The sequence below is a fragment of the Marmota monax genome, unplaced genomic scaffold (genome assembly GCF_021218885.2).
Source record: "Marmota monax isolate L192 unplaced genomic scaffold, Marmota_monax_Labrador192_F-V1.1 WCK01_AAM20220418_F8-fsc00010, whole genome shotgun sequence".
In the NCBI taxonomy this organism is placed as follows: domain Eukaryota; kingdom Metazoa; phylum Chordata; class Mammalia; order Rodentia; family Sciuridae; genus Marmota; species Marmota monax.
Window position 1 is genome coordinate 20,472,459 of NW_026692321.1, and position 16,171 is coordinate 20,488,629.

Genomic DNA, 16,171 nt, shown 5'->3' on the forward strand with positions numbered 1-16,171 from the left:
GATCCTCTTGATCCTCCTGCATCAGCCTCCCCAGCCGCTGGGATTACAGGCATATGCCACAATACCTGGCTCTTTCTTAATTACTTTTACCTAAATTTTTTAATCTTCTGGTTCCCTTTCTGCTATACCATACTCTTTTGAGGGGGAGGGGAAGGTGCTAGGTATTGAACCCAGGCCCTCAGGCATGCTAGGTAAGTGCTCTACATGAGCTACACCCCCAGCCCTTTTTAAATTTTATTTTGAGTTGGGTTCCCTAAATTGCTGAAACTGGCCTTGAACTTGAGATCCTTCTGCCTTAGCTTCTGGAGTTGCTGGGATTACAGGCATGTGCCACTGTGCTCAGATTGGCTTATACCACATAACTTTTGTCTGTGTTGTTAGTAGCTTCATGGTTTTCATTTAAGGAGCTACCAACATCAGAGCTGATACCACACCACTCATTCCTATATTGCTAGATATCTTGGTTGGCTGTGAGGGACTAATCTGTGTTCCATGTCTCTGTGTTTCTGCATCTTGGTTAGAGATATGGGCTTGCTTGCCCCATAATTTGCCCCCTCGCAGCTGTGAAAACTGTGACTAGAGGGTCCTCATTCCCTATTGAGAATGGCAGCACATTGTTGGCACCCATGTAGGTGATGGGCATGGGGCGGGGACCTGGGCAAGGACATGTACTTTACACAGAAGCCACGGATTTTCCCTTCCTTCCCATACCTGCGCTTCTCTCTAAGGGAAATTTCATCACTGAGCTGGCCAAAAGCCAGGCAGCAGGAGAGAACAAAAAAATACCCTTGATAACAGGCCCCCAGGCGACCAGGGAGCTGTGTGACCCACCGAGAGAATTTTGTTTGGATCCAGGACAGCAGTGTCATAGTCTAGCTGTGACTAGCTGGTGGGGCTGGCTGGGCTCCACCTCACCCTCTCTGTGTTCAGTTCCTCCTCCCATACTGTCAAGAGGGAGGGACCAGGAAGACCCTATAACGCCAAGAATTCGCTGATTCTTCTCAAACAGTGACTCTCCAACTTGAGCAGGCCTTGGAATCCAGAGGGGACTTGTTACTATGCTGAGGGCTGCACCCCAGCCCCGAGCTTCAGACTCACTAGATCTGGGATGGGGGCAGGAAATTTGCATTTCTCATGAGTTCCAGTTGGCACCAATGCTTCTGGTCCAGTGGTCAAACTTGGAAGCGCTAATAAGTGTTTCTTAACAGTACCTCAGAGGGCTGCTACCTGCGCGAGAACTTCTGTTTAAGATCACCTTATTTTCTAGATGGAGCCAGTGGGGCAGAAAGATGAGCCACTCAGCACAACAGAGAGGAAGCCAGTGAAATGTCCGTCTCAGGTAGGAGGGGCTGGGGGTAAGGGACCAAGTGACTTTGCTGAGAAGTGGGGTCTTCCCTGACTGAGACTTTAGCCCCCTGAGAGTATTGGATCTGTTCTTTGCATGTGGGCCACTAGAAGAGTTCTAGAAGAACCAAAGCCCTTCACATCTGTGGAAGGCACAGGAGCAAAGGCACTGCTCACCTGGCCACCAGGGATGGTCCCCCTCACCTACTCTGTTTCCCTGGCTCTGAGCCCCAGATGCCATTTCCAGCCCTCCTCCTCCCTCTGGGTAGAGAAGGAGTTAGGAATGATGGCATCTCAGTGGTGATGAAGGAGAGTCATTGTGGATGTGTCCAAAACATGCATCTGATATGTAGCAGGTGTGTAATGCACATTGCCAATTATGAGGACAAGAAAATGACTGCAAATAAATAAATGAGATGTCTTCTACCTTAATACTAGTTAAAATGTTTAGCTTTGGTGATGAATTGGTAAATTTTGGGTTCCTAGGCAGTAAGAAATACATAATTCACCCTGTTTCTAACTTGGCTTTGGCTGCCAAGAAGCTTAGAATTAATTTCTCTTCTCATCAAGATGCATGTACTTAGCCTGGTAGCACCAACATCCAGGGTCATCCAAGAGAGAGAGAGAGAGAGAGACAGAGATGCTGACTTGCAAATTGGGCATTTCATTAGTGAGCTCCTCCAGGGAATGATTGGGCATCGCAGGGAAGAGAGGCCAGACAATGGTTCTGTCATTATTAAAAGATGATGTGAATGCTCCCCATTGGCCAAAGGTATTGCTGGATAATAAGCCCTGATTATTAAGGGATACAGATTTCTGGGTCAAGGTTACAACATATTACATTTCCCTGCAGGAGAGCCCCTATCTCTTCACCTACAAGAATAGCAACCACCCGAACAGGTTTCGAAAACCCCAAGAGAAGCTTGAGGTAAGGAAAGTTCTTTTGAGACTAACAAATGAGTGGATGGACCAGTGGCTGCACACCTTGATGAGTTTTTGGAACCTTCCAAATGGGTTTTATTTTATTTATTTATTTATTTATTTATTTTTGTACTGGGGATTGAACTCAGGGACACTCAATCACTGAGCCACATTCCCAGCCTTATTTTGTATTTTATTTAGAGACAGGGTCTCACTGAGTTGTTTAGCACCTCGCTGTTGCTGAGGCTGGCTTTGAACTCCCCACCCTCCTGTCTCAGTCTCTCAAGCTGCTCAAAAGGTTCTTTGTGTCCTGGAATTCCATTTGCCTCTGGGCACACTGGGAGCTGCAGAGGGCCAGAGGCTGCCATATGCATCTGAAGTTCAGTCAGGGTAGGCTCTGAGAGAGTGATGGGTCTAGTGTGTGGCTAGCAGATCTTCCTACAATATCCTCTTGGAACTACCCTGGCACCTGCTCTTATGGCATGGTGGGGTATTCATGCTGCTTGTTATTGCCTGTTCCCAATTAATGGGATGCAAGACAGGACTCCTCAGACACTTCCCAAACCTCTGACAAGCACTTCTATGTAAATGTGAACCCTTGATCTGACCAGAAAGCTAGGGAAGGGTAGAGAAAAGTGGTGCAGCCTGGAACCAGACAGTATGCAGACCAAAAGGCCCTCAGGGGTTGTCTACACCCACAGAGGACAGGTCACACTCTCACATCTTGCTTATGGCTTATCTCAGGCTTGTCTTTCTGATACCTCCTGTGGAGATTAGATAGGGCACTCTGCACTCCTCTGAGGAGCCAAGAAATACTTAAAGGTGGGTGCCTTTGTTTTGAGGGAACTGGGGACCAAGGTGGGCCAAATTGAATTGGGGCCTAACCCTTGCCTTCCTATTTGACAAAAGAGGGTAAAGTTTATTCCAAGTGCTGAAAGTTAAGTTCACGGCCTGGGCCTCCACCCTGAGACCCTGTGTAAAGGACTTGATGGTCAACTTGTCCCAACATCACAGCTGAGTCACATCAGGAGGCAGTGTGGCCCAGTGGGTAAGATAACTGGCTCTGGACTCTTCTGCTTACTAGCTGGGTGTCAGTGAGCAAGGTCCTTGACCGCTCCATGCCTTGTTTGTTTGTGTTTTTCTTTAACCTGGGAAGTAGTGACAGTATCATCCTACCACAGAATTATGAAATCACATGTTAATAAATACAAAGCATTTATAATATTTTTGTGGCATAGCATGAGTCCTATATAAGCATTGCTCTTATTATCATCTGATAGGAGGGAGTAATAAACTCCTTCAGGACACACTTAGGAAGCACAGGCTGTATACTTCTAGGCTCAGTGAGTGCAGAGACTCAGGGTCAGTACTCCATAACTATTTGTTGACTGAATAAATAGAATGATAGATTGATCCAGGGAATAAAAGCCTATCTTGGGACATTACTTACCATGGGAGGGAGGATGGACTTCATGCCGAAGTTAATACAGAGTAGTAATTTACTTCTTCAACCAACAAATACTTGTTGAGCATCTACTGTGCCAGCCGCTGTTCTAGGTTCTGGGGACACAAGAATAAAGAGCACAGACAAAACTCCCTGGCTTCATGAAGAATTTGGGCAGGGGAGTGCCATAGCTGTGTTCTATTGAGAGAGGCCACTCTGAAGGGACTTGGGAGGCTGCAAGCCTATGAACCAGAAGTTGGTGGCTCTGGGGAAAGCTGCAGTGTTCCAGCCAGAAATAACCAAGGCTGAGCTCAGGCAAGGAGGAGGCACCAGAGAGGAGGCGGTGGATTTGGAGCACTGGGAAAGGATGCTGTGGACAGTGGGATAGGAGGGACGAAGGGAAAGGAGGAAGAGTAAAAGTCACCAAGGTTTTTGTTTTCTAATTTTAAATTATAGTTTTCAAAATAGAGGTCTACTCCTGACCCAGTTTCCAATTTAGCAAGATCCATTTCTTCTTATTTCTCTGTGTGTCTCATTTCAGGTGAGAGAAGGAACAGAAATCATATGTCCTGACAAGGACCCCTCCAACACGGTCCCCACCTCAGGTCAGTGAATTTTAAACTCATGGGAAGCCTGAAATCATCCGAGTCAGAGCAACCTCAGGACAGTCAGGCAGCCTAACCCCACACTATCTGAACTACTCCCCAGGGGATGTGCAAGGACAACAGAAATTGTTCTCTCTGTGTGTGTATTTACAAGGGCACATGAGTATTTGATTAGTCTTTAAAATATGATAGCATCATTATCAGGAAGCATTTATTAAGCACTGATCCTATGGTAGGCCGTATTCTGAAAGAGCCCAAGGGTAGTTGAGTGAATTGAGGTCACCATCTCTGATTTGAAAGTGAAGTGACTCTTTGTCCATGAAAGGAAAAGTACATTTAAACTGAGAAAGCAAAACTAGCCAGTCCATAGTTCCCATCCAGGTTACCTGCGGGCTGCACTTGAATGCTACACAGTGCCCACAGTACACACACTCCTACAGATGTGCATTCTCATGCCTCTCAGTATTTCTTAAATATGAGCCTGTTGCTGGGTTCTGAATGTGAGACTCATGGAATGTTCTATGAAGTCATCAGCAACCTCCTCAAAGAGGTGCTGACCAAGGACTGCCCCTTTTCTTCCAAACAAGGAACCTAGGAATGAAGGCTTTGTGCATATGGCCTATGTGATGTCACCTGGTAGCTCTCATGACTCAAAACATTAGCCCAAGAGCATCCGTGCTGTGAGTCCTTGTGCTTGGTCCTGGAGGGTGACTGGATGTATTCATTTATTTGTTCACTTCATTAGTTAAAGAATGGTTTAATGCCTCCTGTGTACCTTCTAGAAGTTTACAGTCTAGTTGATCTATTGCTCTCATGGCTTCAAGATTATCAAAAAGATAGAAAATTAAGTTTGGAGATGTCACAGTGCCTCCAAGGACTTTCCCTGGATGAAAAGTCTTTTCATGATGAAAAGTGGTCAGATTGACTCCTTGTGCTGTGAATAGAGGAAGTAAATGCCATGGCTTACACTTGCCCTCCACATATGTCAAATTAAGCCAAATGCCTGTCAAGTAAGTTAAAAATCTTGATATTGACTCTGTTCCATGCTATAACACATAGTTCACTGTATTTAGTCTCTTTTTTGTTGCTATAACAAAGTATCCGAAGCTTATACTTATAAAGAAAAGAAGTCTATCTACTCACAGTTTGGGAAGCTAAATGTCCAGCATCAGGTGACCTATCTGTTCAGCCTCTGGTGATATCACCTTGACTAGGTCACAAAGTGGTAGAGAAATGGGAAGGGAATTGGTCATGTGTGGACATGCCAAGTGCATGAGGTGATCGCACTGTATAACAACACACTTTTATGAGAACTAATTCATTTTGTGAGACCAGCATTAATGTCTTCCAAGAGCAATGCCCCCAGTTACCTAATTACCTTGCACTAGGTCCCATCTCTTAAAGTAATACCACTACACTGAGGACCAAGGCCAACACTTGAATCTTTGCAGGACAAACCACATCCAAACCATAGAAGGGACATAGATCTTACCATGCATTTATCTCTAGACTTTTTGTCCCCACACTTAGTGACAATTCATTCCTATTGGTTAGTTTACCATTGGACTTTAATAGCAGAAATAAATGGCCAACCTTCTACATGGGACCTCCTATGGCAAAAACCCTTACTCAGAGATAGAGATATGTGTGTGTATGTATATCTGGATAGAGATAAAATGGCAATCTGAATGTTTTAATAGCCATACTTTTTACAATGAAATAAAATCTATTCCTTTCTAATCTTATCACTCTGAAAGGATAATCTATGATTTTTCAATCTTTTGATTGCATTTTGATTGATAACATTTTGCAATCTTTCTGAGTTATGTTTCTGTCATGACAACCAATCCATTAGGACATATCTCAACATCTAAAAACCAGATAAAATATGAGCCTCTTTACCCCCTGACCCTGAAGATCCTTGTACTTATTGGTGCTTGAAGATTAAAGAGCAAGAAATCTCAAGACCTTAAGATCTGAGATCCCTTGGTGATAGGGGCTGTTTGAATAAACAGCTAGGTAGATTTAGGGCTCCCTGAGTTAGCTGATGTGACAGGGGACCATAACACTCACTTCATCTACCCGGGGGGAGCACTCCTACATGAGTGTTCCAGATTCTGAACATCTAGAACATTTTTTTTTCTGGAAAGTGTTATCCAGAAAAATGACCACTGCTAACTGAACAATAATGAAAAACATGTTTCTATGACTAACCATACTTGTTCTATTGTGATCAACGAGGGAGGATTGATAAGGAGGCACAGGATCACCACATTATTTTCCCTTGATAATTATCATGTTTCTAATGAATTCTTTTCCTCTTCTGGAGACCATGTTTGCAGTCATGCCAATTCTGATATATGTCTTGGAAGAACTGGTTACCTTATGTTGATATCTCCAATGCCTCAGCATGTGATAGAAGCCCAATAAATGTTTGTTGGATGACTCTGAATTACTCTAATTCATCAAATCAATTCTCAGAGTTGAAAAGATCTAAAAAAATCAACCAGACCAAAGTGACTTCCATTAAAATTATTTTGCACTATCATAACTATTTTGCCTTCAGAATTGTTTTCAAAGCCTTCTTTACAGTCCCCTTTCTTAGTGTTCCTCTCAATCCACAGATGCATGGATCTAAATATCACCCAAAATGATATTTCATAATAGGATAGTGCAAGTCATCACAGTCTATGGCCTTTGACAATCTGGGTACCTCATTCTCGTCACGCTTCATAGCTCATGGGTGATGAACCTCATCCATTGATTTGTGGGGCTTTAAGATAAGATATAGAGAATTGATACATGTAATTTTTTATAATCAATTGGCATTTGGTAGTCAATAAAAAATAAATGCTATTAAGTTTTCTTTCCCAGTTAATGCATATGTGCAATTTGCTGAGTGCTCTGTCTCAAGGGCTTGACAATTTTGTAGACACTTGAATCAATATTTTATGTTACTGGCTGGCCCTCTCTCACATGGGGTTAGGATAGCCAAGAAAATATATGGTGGGTCTAGTAGCTGACTCGAGGTTTTCCCAGTGAAAAAACTTCCTGCAAATAAGAATGGCCATGAGGAGCGAGAGGGAATGTAGTTTGGTGGCTATCTAGTGGAACTGGCTATCTGAGGTCAAACTGCTAAGTCCATGGAGAGGGAAAATTTTGTAGCTTTTGAAAATAGGGGTCCCCAAAGCTAATTATATGCTGCTGTCACCAATATGACAAGCCAGCAAGATTCATTCATTTTAAACCATTGATTCCTGCTTTAGTTTCCAGGATCATTTATTTAACCCATTTAGCTACATTAAACTCTTCAAAAACTAAAACAGGCCCACTTATAGCACCAGGTGGCCATTGCTAGTGGTCCCAACCCATTGTGAGCCAGCAGTGTAATGTTCACGTACTAGGTCCTGAAGCTGTTTCTATGGTCACCACCTGCTCATGGCTCCTGTGAGTTGGCCTAGCGTGTCATCAGGAAGTCATGGTGCCCCACAGGGCCAATAGTCTGCTCCTCCCCAGGTGCAGCCAGCCTATTGAACAACTGCAAATTCACCCCCAATACATTTATTCATGTTTCCTTGCCCCACAGTTGTTATCTTTTAAAACTTTAAGAGCTGTAAAATCCCTGTCACAGACCACATAGCCTTTAATTTAATTCTTTTAAATTAATATATATATATTTTAATTGGCACATAGTAATTGCACATACTTATGGGGTACAGTGTGGCATTTCAATACATGTATACAACGTGCAAGGGTCAGACCAGACTAATTGGCAGACTTACCACCCCGGGCCTGTATCATTTCTTTGTGAATACATTTCTTGAGCTTCTGCTCCGTGCAAAGTATAATCACATAAACTCATACCAAGGACTCCAAGGGCAGAAACAAGGTTTCAGTCTGTGCCAGCAAACTGCTGCCACTGTGGAGGTAATTTCACAAATCCTTAATATCAGAGAGTGAATGCGATGGGCAGCCCTAGCTGACAATTAAGAGTTGGTTTTTCAGATCATAGCTGCAGTGGTTTAAGTTGCTGGGGTCCACAAGACAAAACACCAGTGCCCAGCCCTGTTCCTGGGGACAGCTTTCCATGTACTAGAGACTGTCTTCCCCATTCCTTACTCTGTGGAAGTTTCCCCGCTCTTCCTAATACTTCATCAGAGCTCAGAGGGCCTTCTGATAAGAGGCTCTCTCTCTAGAAATCTCGATGAGTTAATCATATGTTTATCAACTTCTTTCAAGGTAATGGACAGTTTGTTCCAGATAATGTTTAGCTAATCAGTCCACACAAATTTAATCTTATCTCTAAATGGTTCTTTTTCCAAGGAGAGCAATTTCTAAAGCACTTTGCTGTATTCAAGCCATGCCTTTGTCGTATATGATGACATTATAAATCTCCAACCAAGGTCTACAGAAAATTAAACCAATGAAATGCTCTGGAGTCCATCCTAACAATAAAATCCCAGATAAGTCACCTCCTCCCACCCAGGCTGATTCCACTGATTTATTATCTCTTGCTGAGAATCCTTCCAAGTGATCAAGTGGAAACCAACTCCCCCCCAGCCCTGAAACAATTTGTCTCTCTTTTTCTACACACACACACACACACACACACACACAGAGAGAGAGAGAGAGAGAGAGAGAGAGAGAGAGAGAAATGGACAAATTTAGAGAAAGGAATGGCCAATTTCGGCCACCTTTTTAGCAAATCATAATAACAAAGCTTTTTGAAGCAAATCTGTCTATCTCGTCCATATTTTACTAGCCTCCAAAGATTTCCCCTACCCTTTGCATACCAGCTCATGTTCAGAGAATTCATTCTATTGTGGCAGTAAGAATGTAGTGATTCACTGTCATCACTAGGAGCTAAAATAATCCATCTCAGGTTGAGGGGGAAGGGGCTTATTTTCCATTTGGCTGCCTTTTTGACCCACAGCCTGACTCCTTTGAGAAAAGGTCATTTTCAAGGTCTCCAGCTTAGCCCTGTAGATGTGTGCTAACATGTGCAGCTGCCTTTGTGATTGTATATTGTTCTTCTAACCACATAGTGTAGCTGTGGAAGGCTGGGAGGTATCAGCTATAATCATGTAGAAGTGTGTGTGTGTGTGTGTGTGTGTGTGTATTCAAGGCATGGTGACCAGGAGGAGGGAGGACTCAGAAGGAGGTCACTCAGTGAACCCACCCTCCGGCTTTACACTATGGCTGCAGTTGTGTAAGAACCAATTTGTACATAGACATGGCAGGAATGGCCCTGGCCTTTTCATGTACATCAAAGATAAGCCACTGTCAACAGCTTCAAAAATAAAGAGCGTCTCTACCATTAGTTCTCAAAGTGTGGTCCCAGATAGGACTGGCAGCCTCAGCAGTACCTGGGAATTTGTTCGACTTGCAAATTCTTGGACTCACCCCAGATCTTCCAAATCAGAAATTCTGAGGGGGACCCGGCTGCCTGTGTTTTAACAAGCTCATCGGGTGACTGACGCAAGTATCAGGACTGCTAATCTGAATATTTTGTATGCATATATTCAGAACTTTGGGCGTGTCAGTTTGTGTCCTATCATAGGAAGTAGCAGGGACTTTTCCCATGAGAGCAAATGCTCACGGGCATGGCACTTCCTCCTGTACAGACAGCACGGCCAAGGCTTCTCATGCGAGGAGACAAGACCTGAAGGTGCTTCTGAGCATCCTTTCCTCTGAATGCCGAACAGCCTGCTATGCAGATATCATTACTCAACTATGATTTGGGTGTTGAGGGGTGCTACGGGTTGACTGTAGTCCAGCTATGCCAAAAGGATTGCCCGTGATTCACTGCAGCAGAGAAAGCTGCCCAGGAGGCCTCCTGAAGACAGCTCCAGTTTATTCATCAAGCAATGGGCCACTTAAATGATAGGCTTCTGGTTCCAGGGTGGGCCAGTCCCTGGAGCGAACACTATATTAGCTTCTTCTGAAGCAGGAGAACTATTCTCACAACTTACTGCAGCGACATTGTACCACCAGAGATAACAGATCGCATGTGTGAGAGCAAAGATGAAGCCATGGCAAAGTCAGAGTGACCTTGGGAGTAAGGTATTTGGGGGGAGAGGGAGGAAAGTTTATGACTGAAGGGACAGAGCTATATATATGGCATGAGGAATTCTAGGTGTGGTTCCCAAAATGTGCTTGGAATCATGTTGACTTGTGTGTGTTAGGCAAAAGGGATAGATACCCATAGGGTAGATGCATGTATGTTCATAAACACATACACAGCAACACTCATCTTCATCTCCTGACTTGTTAGCCAAGAATGAAAGACCCCTATCCCTAGGCTACCTTTCCAGTGTTATTTTGTGTTAGTCTCACAAGTCCTTAAACCAAATTGTACCACTAGCTGTGCTTTAGATACATACATTTTACTCTACTGTAGCCCCTCTACCCTTCCATCCCAAACACCTTGCCCTCCCTCAGACTCATCCCACCATTCCCTGGGGCCTAATTCATGTGATGCCTTCTCTATGAAGTCTGCTCTGACATCCTCCCCTGCCATGCCCCTGGGGAGCCCATCCCTCCAGCTCTGGACCTTCTTAACAATTTGCACCTCCTACAGTGCTTATCAAGCTATAATTTTCATAAGTAGGGATGCCCCCACACTCTCCATAGCCTGTGAGCTAAGGGAGAGCCATCTCCATTTCTGGTCACTGTGTTGTCCTTAGAGCAGCAGCTGCTGCCCTGGTGCCCAGCAAGCTTGTTGCTGGAGTCAATAGCTACATGACAGTATGTGATAAAATGCAAGAGATTCTTAAAAAACTAAGAAATTTTTTAAAACATTTAAATTATAAAATCCGATATAAAACAGTTTAGTACTTCTTCCCCAAAAGGTTAAGCATAGTATTATCACATGATTCACCAATTCTACTCTCAGGGTAAATAGCCAAAATAATTGAAAGTAGTTTTCAAATAAATCTTTGCACATAGATGTGTATGGCAGCACAAATGCCCATGGATGCATCCATGGGTAAAGAAAAGTGGTATGTCCATTCAGTGTAATACTACTCTGCTATGAAATATCTGGCATATTGATGTATCCAATCATATAGTTGAACCTCGAAATCATTATGCAAAGTAGAAGAAGCCAGACACAAAAGGCCACATATTGTGTAACCTATTTATCCTAAACATAAGTAAATTCATAGAGAGATAAAAGCAGATTACTAGTTGCTAAGGTCTGCAGGGAGGGAAGATGGGAAGTGATTTATTGATGGGTACAGGGTCTTCCTTTGGGGTAATCAAATATTCTGGAACCAAATAGTGCTGCTGGTTGTACATTATGATTGTTAACCTTGAAATAGGTTATGTTTGGTGACTTTTACCTCAATTAAAAATAAAAAACTCAGTGGTAAAAGTACTTCCCTTTTCACTCCAGAGAAATTTGGTTGCTCTTTCATAGGATGATGTAACGTTTTATCCCAAATCATATCAAAGCCTGGAATAGATTAAATATGGATTCCATCTCCACTACAATTCCTTCTTTACTCACAAATAGCCTTGTAGCATCTGTGTGACCCACAAAGCAGAAGATCCCCTTTTAGAGCTCCTACCTCTGCCCCAAGGAGGAGACCCACACTTGGGCTCCTGGCTGCTATTGCTTAACCCTAAAATAAAATCCAATATAAAACAGTTTAGTTTAGTACTATCCCATCGGCAGGATGGGATTCTCAGATCTTTTGTCCAAGGCGTGTTCCTATAAACTCACTTTCTCTCCATTTTCCTGGAAGATGTTCACTGGTTTTCAGGGGAGAGAGGTCCAGAGATTTCCTGGAACTCCTACGTGCCATTCACTCCAGCTTGTATCCTTAGTTCACAGGCTGAAGGCGGCTGACATCAAGGTCATTGGAGCCATAGGTGACTCTCTCACGGTAAGTTACTCTGATTTTAGAAGGGAAGGGTGGGAAGGGAGGTTTTGATGGATTTGAGAATGTGGAGGAGGAAATGGAGAGAGGAAATTTCACTCCTGGCTCTTAAAGATGGTCCAGGCCTCATCTCCGGGCCTTCCCCATTCTATCTGCCCACCCCAGCATCCAGCGTTCCTGGCCCACCATGTTTTCCCATCTCTACTCTGACCTCATCACTCCCCCTCCCCTCATACTGGAGTGAATGGGAAAACAGGAAGTGGAAGGACCTTTGAGAGAGTTTGGGTGGCAGAAGTGGCCACCCCAAGTCACACAGCCCATCAGTGGTAGGAGCATTGGACTAGGTCTCCTGGCCATGGTGTAGAATGTCTTCAGACGCAGTGGTTTGATTTGTCCATATAGGAAAGCTGAGGGAAGGTGCTGAGGCAGGGGTGAGGAGGCCCTGGGACGGGGACAAGTGCTAATGGGGGCAGGAAGGTACAGGGGTGAGAAACAGGAGTCAGTGGAAGAGGTGCATGTTCCAAAGATAACCAAGCCCATCTCTGCAGCTGCCCCATGGTCTACCCTAGACATCACAAAAAGCAATCCACAGAGAACAGAATCAGGCCCTTAGAGAGCCTGGATCTGGGGTTCCCAGATGTCTCCAGACATAAGCACCCATCCAGAACCCAGCTGCTCTTCCCTGAGGGGTTAGTAGAGTGCAGACTCTCCCCAGGACTGGATGACACCTTTCCTGTCTGTGCCTGTTCACAATGACATTAGCTTCCTCAGTATACCCACAACAAGAAGTCTGACTTTCCTTACATTCAGCCAATAATGAAGGTGTAGTGAGTGCCAAAGGCCACCCAACTTGTGCCCAGGCCAGAACTCAGGGATCTAAGTCCAGGATCCTACCCTTGTATTGTGGCAGCCTCCTCCATGGCCCTCTGCAACTCCTTACCCCCAAGGCCCCACTGTAGCTGCACAGAGGCACCTTCACACACTGCTCATCCCAGCCACATCCTGCTCAGTGGGGCCTGATGTTCCCTCCATCTAACCCCCTGGGCTCCTGAAAGATGCTCTTAGGAAAAGGAGCCATCAAGAATCCTATGGCTTGCCAGGCACAGTGACACATATCTGTAATGCCAGGCACAGTGACACATATCTGTAATGTCAGGCACAGTGGCACATATCTGTAATCCCAGTAACCTGGGAGGCTGAAACAGGAGGACTACAAGTTCAAGACCAGCCTCAGCAAATTAGTAAGGCCCTAAGCAACTTTTCAAGACCCTGTCTCAAAGTAGAAAAAAATATAATAATAAAAAGGGCTGGGTATGTGGCTCAGTGGTTAAGTGTCCCTGGATTCAATCTCTAGTACCAGGGGAAAAAAAATCCCATATCTGCTCAGGACTACCTGGGGAGGCAGCATCTTGAGTGTGACATACCAAGCAGGTAGCATAAGAATTGGGTACAGAAGATTGGGGAGCAAACCCTGGGAGCATCCTCAACATGCCCTTTAGAATGACTCTGCTCAGGAACAGCATGCTTCAGGTGACGGACATGCACCTGGAGAGGGGTTCACACTGTAGGGTTTTAAAAAGCCCTACTTTTAGTTCAGCTGGATTAAGAAACATGGGATTTCATCATATTGCTATTTTTAAAACTGTACATGTATGAAACATAAGGATGTGAAAGGATTATGGTGTGTTTCCTTTTAGGATGTATTTCACGACTTTAAAAACCGAGGAACATAGGACCCTGAAATAGGCCCACTAAGGAATACATGCCATGGCTTGTTTTGAGCCCTGGGCTTGCTGCTTGCCCTTGGTCCTGGCCCAGGCAGCCTTTCTCAGGATGTGCACAGTGCCAGGCTCTCCCCAGGGGAGCCTTTCTGAAGAGGCAGGAAGTGCCTGCAGATGTGGCACCATCTAGATCTGGACTGCAGAGAGCATCCAGGCAGTGGTGGCTGGGATGAGAATGAGGAGGCGGGCAGCTGGGGGACCAAGGGAAACTCATGCCTCATTCTTCCCTCTCAGGCAGGCAACGGGGCCGGGTCCAAGCCTGGGGACATCATTGACGTCATAACTCAGTACCGAGGCCTGTCCTGGAGGTGAGTGAGGGCACAGTAGGGCCCTGAAGACCACAGAACCTTCTAGAAAGCAATGCTTCAAGAAGGGGATGGGCCTCCTAGTTCTTTTCCATGACTAATTCTAGGTTTAATTTGAGGAAGGTATTTACCAGCTCCCTCAAACCCCCATAGTCCCTAATACAGGAGGTGAGATCTGAACAGGAGTGGGGAATGGGGGCTGGGGGAGAAACCACATAAATGTTTGGGTTGGAAATGCTTCTCTGTATTCTGTTTCTCCCTCTGTGATGTAATCTCAGAAGGAGGTAGTGGCCTGAGTGATGAGTGGGTCCTGGCTTTGAGAACTGAGTTGTATCTGAGCCCCACCTACCCAGCTCTATGTGACCTTGGGCACATGTTACTTAACCTCTCTGAGCTTGTCTCTTCATCTTGGATGCAAGGATAATGTTATTGCTCAAGGATTAGTGAGAATTTAAGTGTCCTGCCCAGTGCCCGACACAAAATAGGTCTAAATGGTAGATGGGATCATTATAAATGGCCTTCATTCTTCAGAGGAAGCAAGGCTCAAGAGAGGGCAAGCAACCTGTTCAAGATCATACAGCCAGATGATAAAAGAAAAAGAAACCAAAAAGATGGTTCCTGACCCTATTTGGCTCATTCTCCCAACACATATTACTTCAGGCAGGCTGATCCTGCTCTACTTGTGGTCTAACCACTGCCACAAGCCGTGGTGAGGAGGACTCGCACCGTGTGATAAAAGGCTGGCTCAGGCACATTTGGTGTGTCCTCAGCCTGGAATGTGGCATCTCCATCCTGCACTGGCTTTAATCCAAGTGCAGAATCCCTGGCTTCCTTTTCATGTTGTGCAGTTAAACCCTGAACATGGGGGGAACCTTTTTGATGCTTCTAGCTGTACTTGCCACAGAATAAGAGGAAACAGAAGAGCAGAGATTCTGGATAATGCCATGTATTTCCATGCCTAGGAACCCATCTACCTTTGGTCTTCTTGGAATTTTAGCACTGGACTGGGAGATGGTTTTCATCTAGACCGTGCCCTTTAAAAATTACTTTTAAACAGGAAGAAAAAGAGCAGGGGAAAATGTTTAAATTGTATTTTTACTAGTAATAGTAACAGGCAGCTGTGGTGGCTAGTTGGGGAAGGGCTGGCAGAAGGATGGCCACTGTACCTTTGTAAAGCAGGGTGTGGGGAACCCACCTAGTCACCCCCGCCCCCTGCAGACAGGTCATCGGAGCTCAAAGTTCAAAAGCAAACAAAGCAACCATGACAGCTTAAATCCATTTTTGGTGTGGATGTGACAGTTGGTGGGAGAGGGAAAAGCATTGTACTCTGGTTTGCTGTTCAGTCCTTTACCTACACGATGGGGAGAGGGCCCGCCCTCTGGCTGTATTTCAGGAGAAAGGTCTGTTCTGATTGTCTGAAGCAGTCAGCATCGCTGGCATTTAAACCTCCGTTTTCTTTTTTGGTTCCCAGTGTCGGCGGAGACCAGAACATCAGTACCGTGACCACCTTGGCCAGTGAGTAGCGCAGCCTGAGTGCCTTATGGCAGGCTGGGGGACCTGCGCCCTCCTCAGCTTCTCCTGGAGCGAAGCACGGGCGGCGGGAGCCAGCTGCGTGCAGTAGGGGGCGCTGCTTCCCCAAGGCTGCCACCGCGACCCAGCTTTCTGAGTGGGATTAAAACTTTGGAGTTTGGGGTTTTTAAAGAAGAAGGGTAAGAGAGGGAGGAGAATTTCCTTTGTTCAAGGAGGAGTACGAGAGGGAAAAAGAGCTCAGACCAAATCTTAGTGCAGATTATTAAAAAAATGAAGAAAAGGGTGGGAATCCTCTCTACTTTGCCTGTCATTCTGAGCAGAACATCCTAGAGGCCCAGAGAGAAGCATGGGCTGCCTG

General features: G+C 45.0%; 1 protein-coding gene across 5 annotated transcripts in view; it reads left to right on the top strand.

Annotated features, from left to right (window-relative positions):
• The window catches only part of Plb1 (phospholipase B1), a 126,602-nt gene that overhangs the window by 48,363 nt on the left and 62,068 nt on the right, over positions 1-16,171 (top strand). For all 5 annotated transcript variants that reach the window (XR_006851207.2, XM_046441548.2, XM_046441545.2 and 2 more), the window contains 6 exons: positions 1,268-1,339; positions 2,198-2,272; positions 4,251-4,314; positions 12,145-12,203; positions 14,213-14,286; positions 15,755-15,798. Coding sequence is in view for 4 of the 5 variants with exons in the window: in XM_046441548.2 (XP_046297504.1) it covers positions 1,268-1,339; positions 2,198-2,272; positions 4,251-4,314; positions 12,145-12,203; positions 14,213-14,286; positions 15,755-15,798 (388 nt within the window). In the remaining variant the exon portion in view is untranslated. The remainder of the gene's footprint in view (positions 1-1,267; positions 1,340-2,197; positions 2,273-4,250; positions 4,315-12,144; positions 12,204-14,212; positions 14,287-15,754; positions 15,799-16,171) is intronic.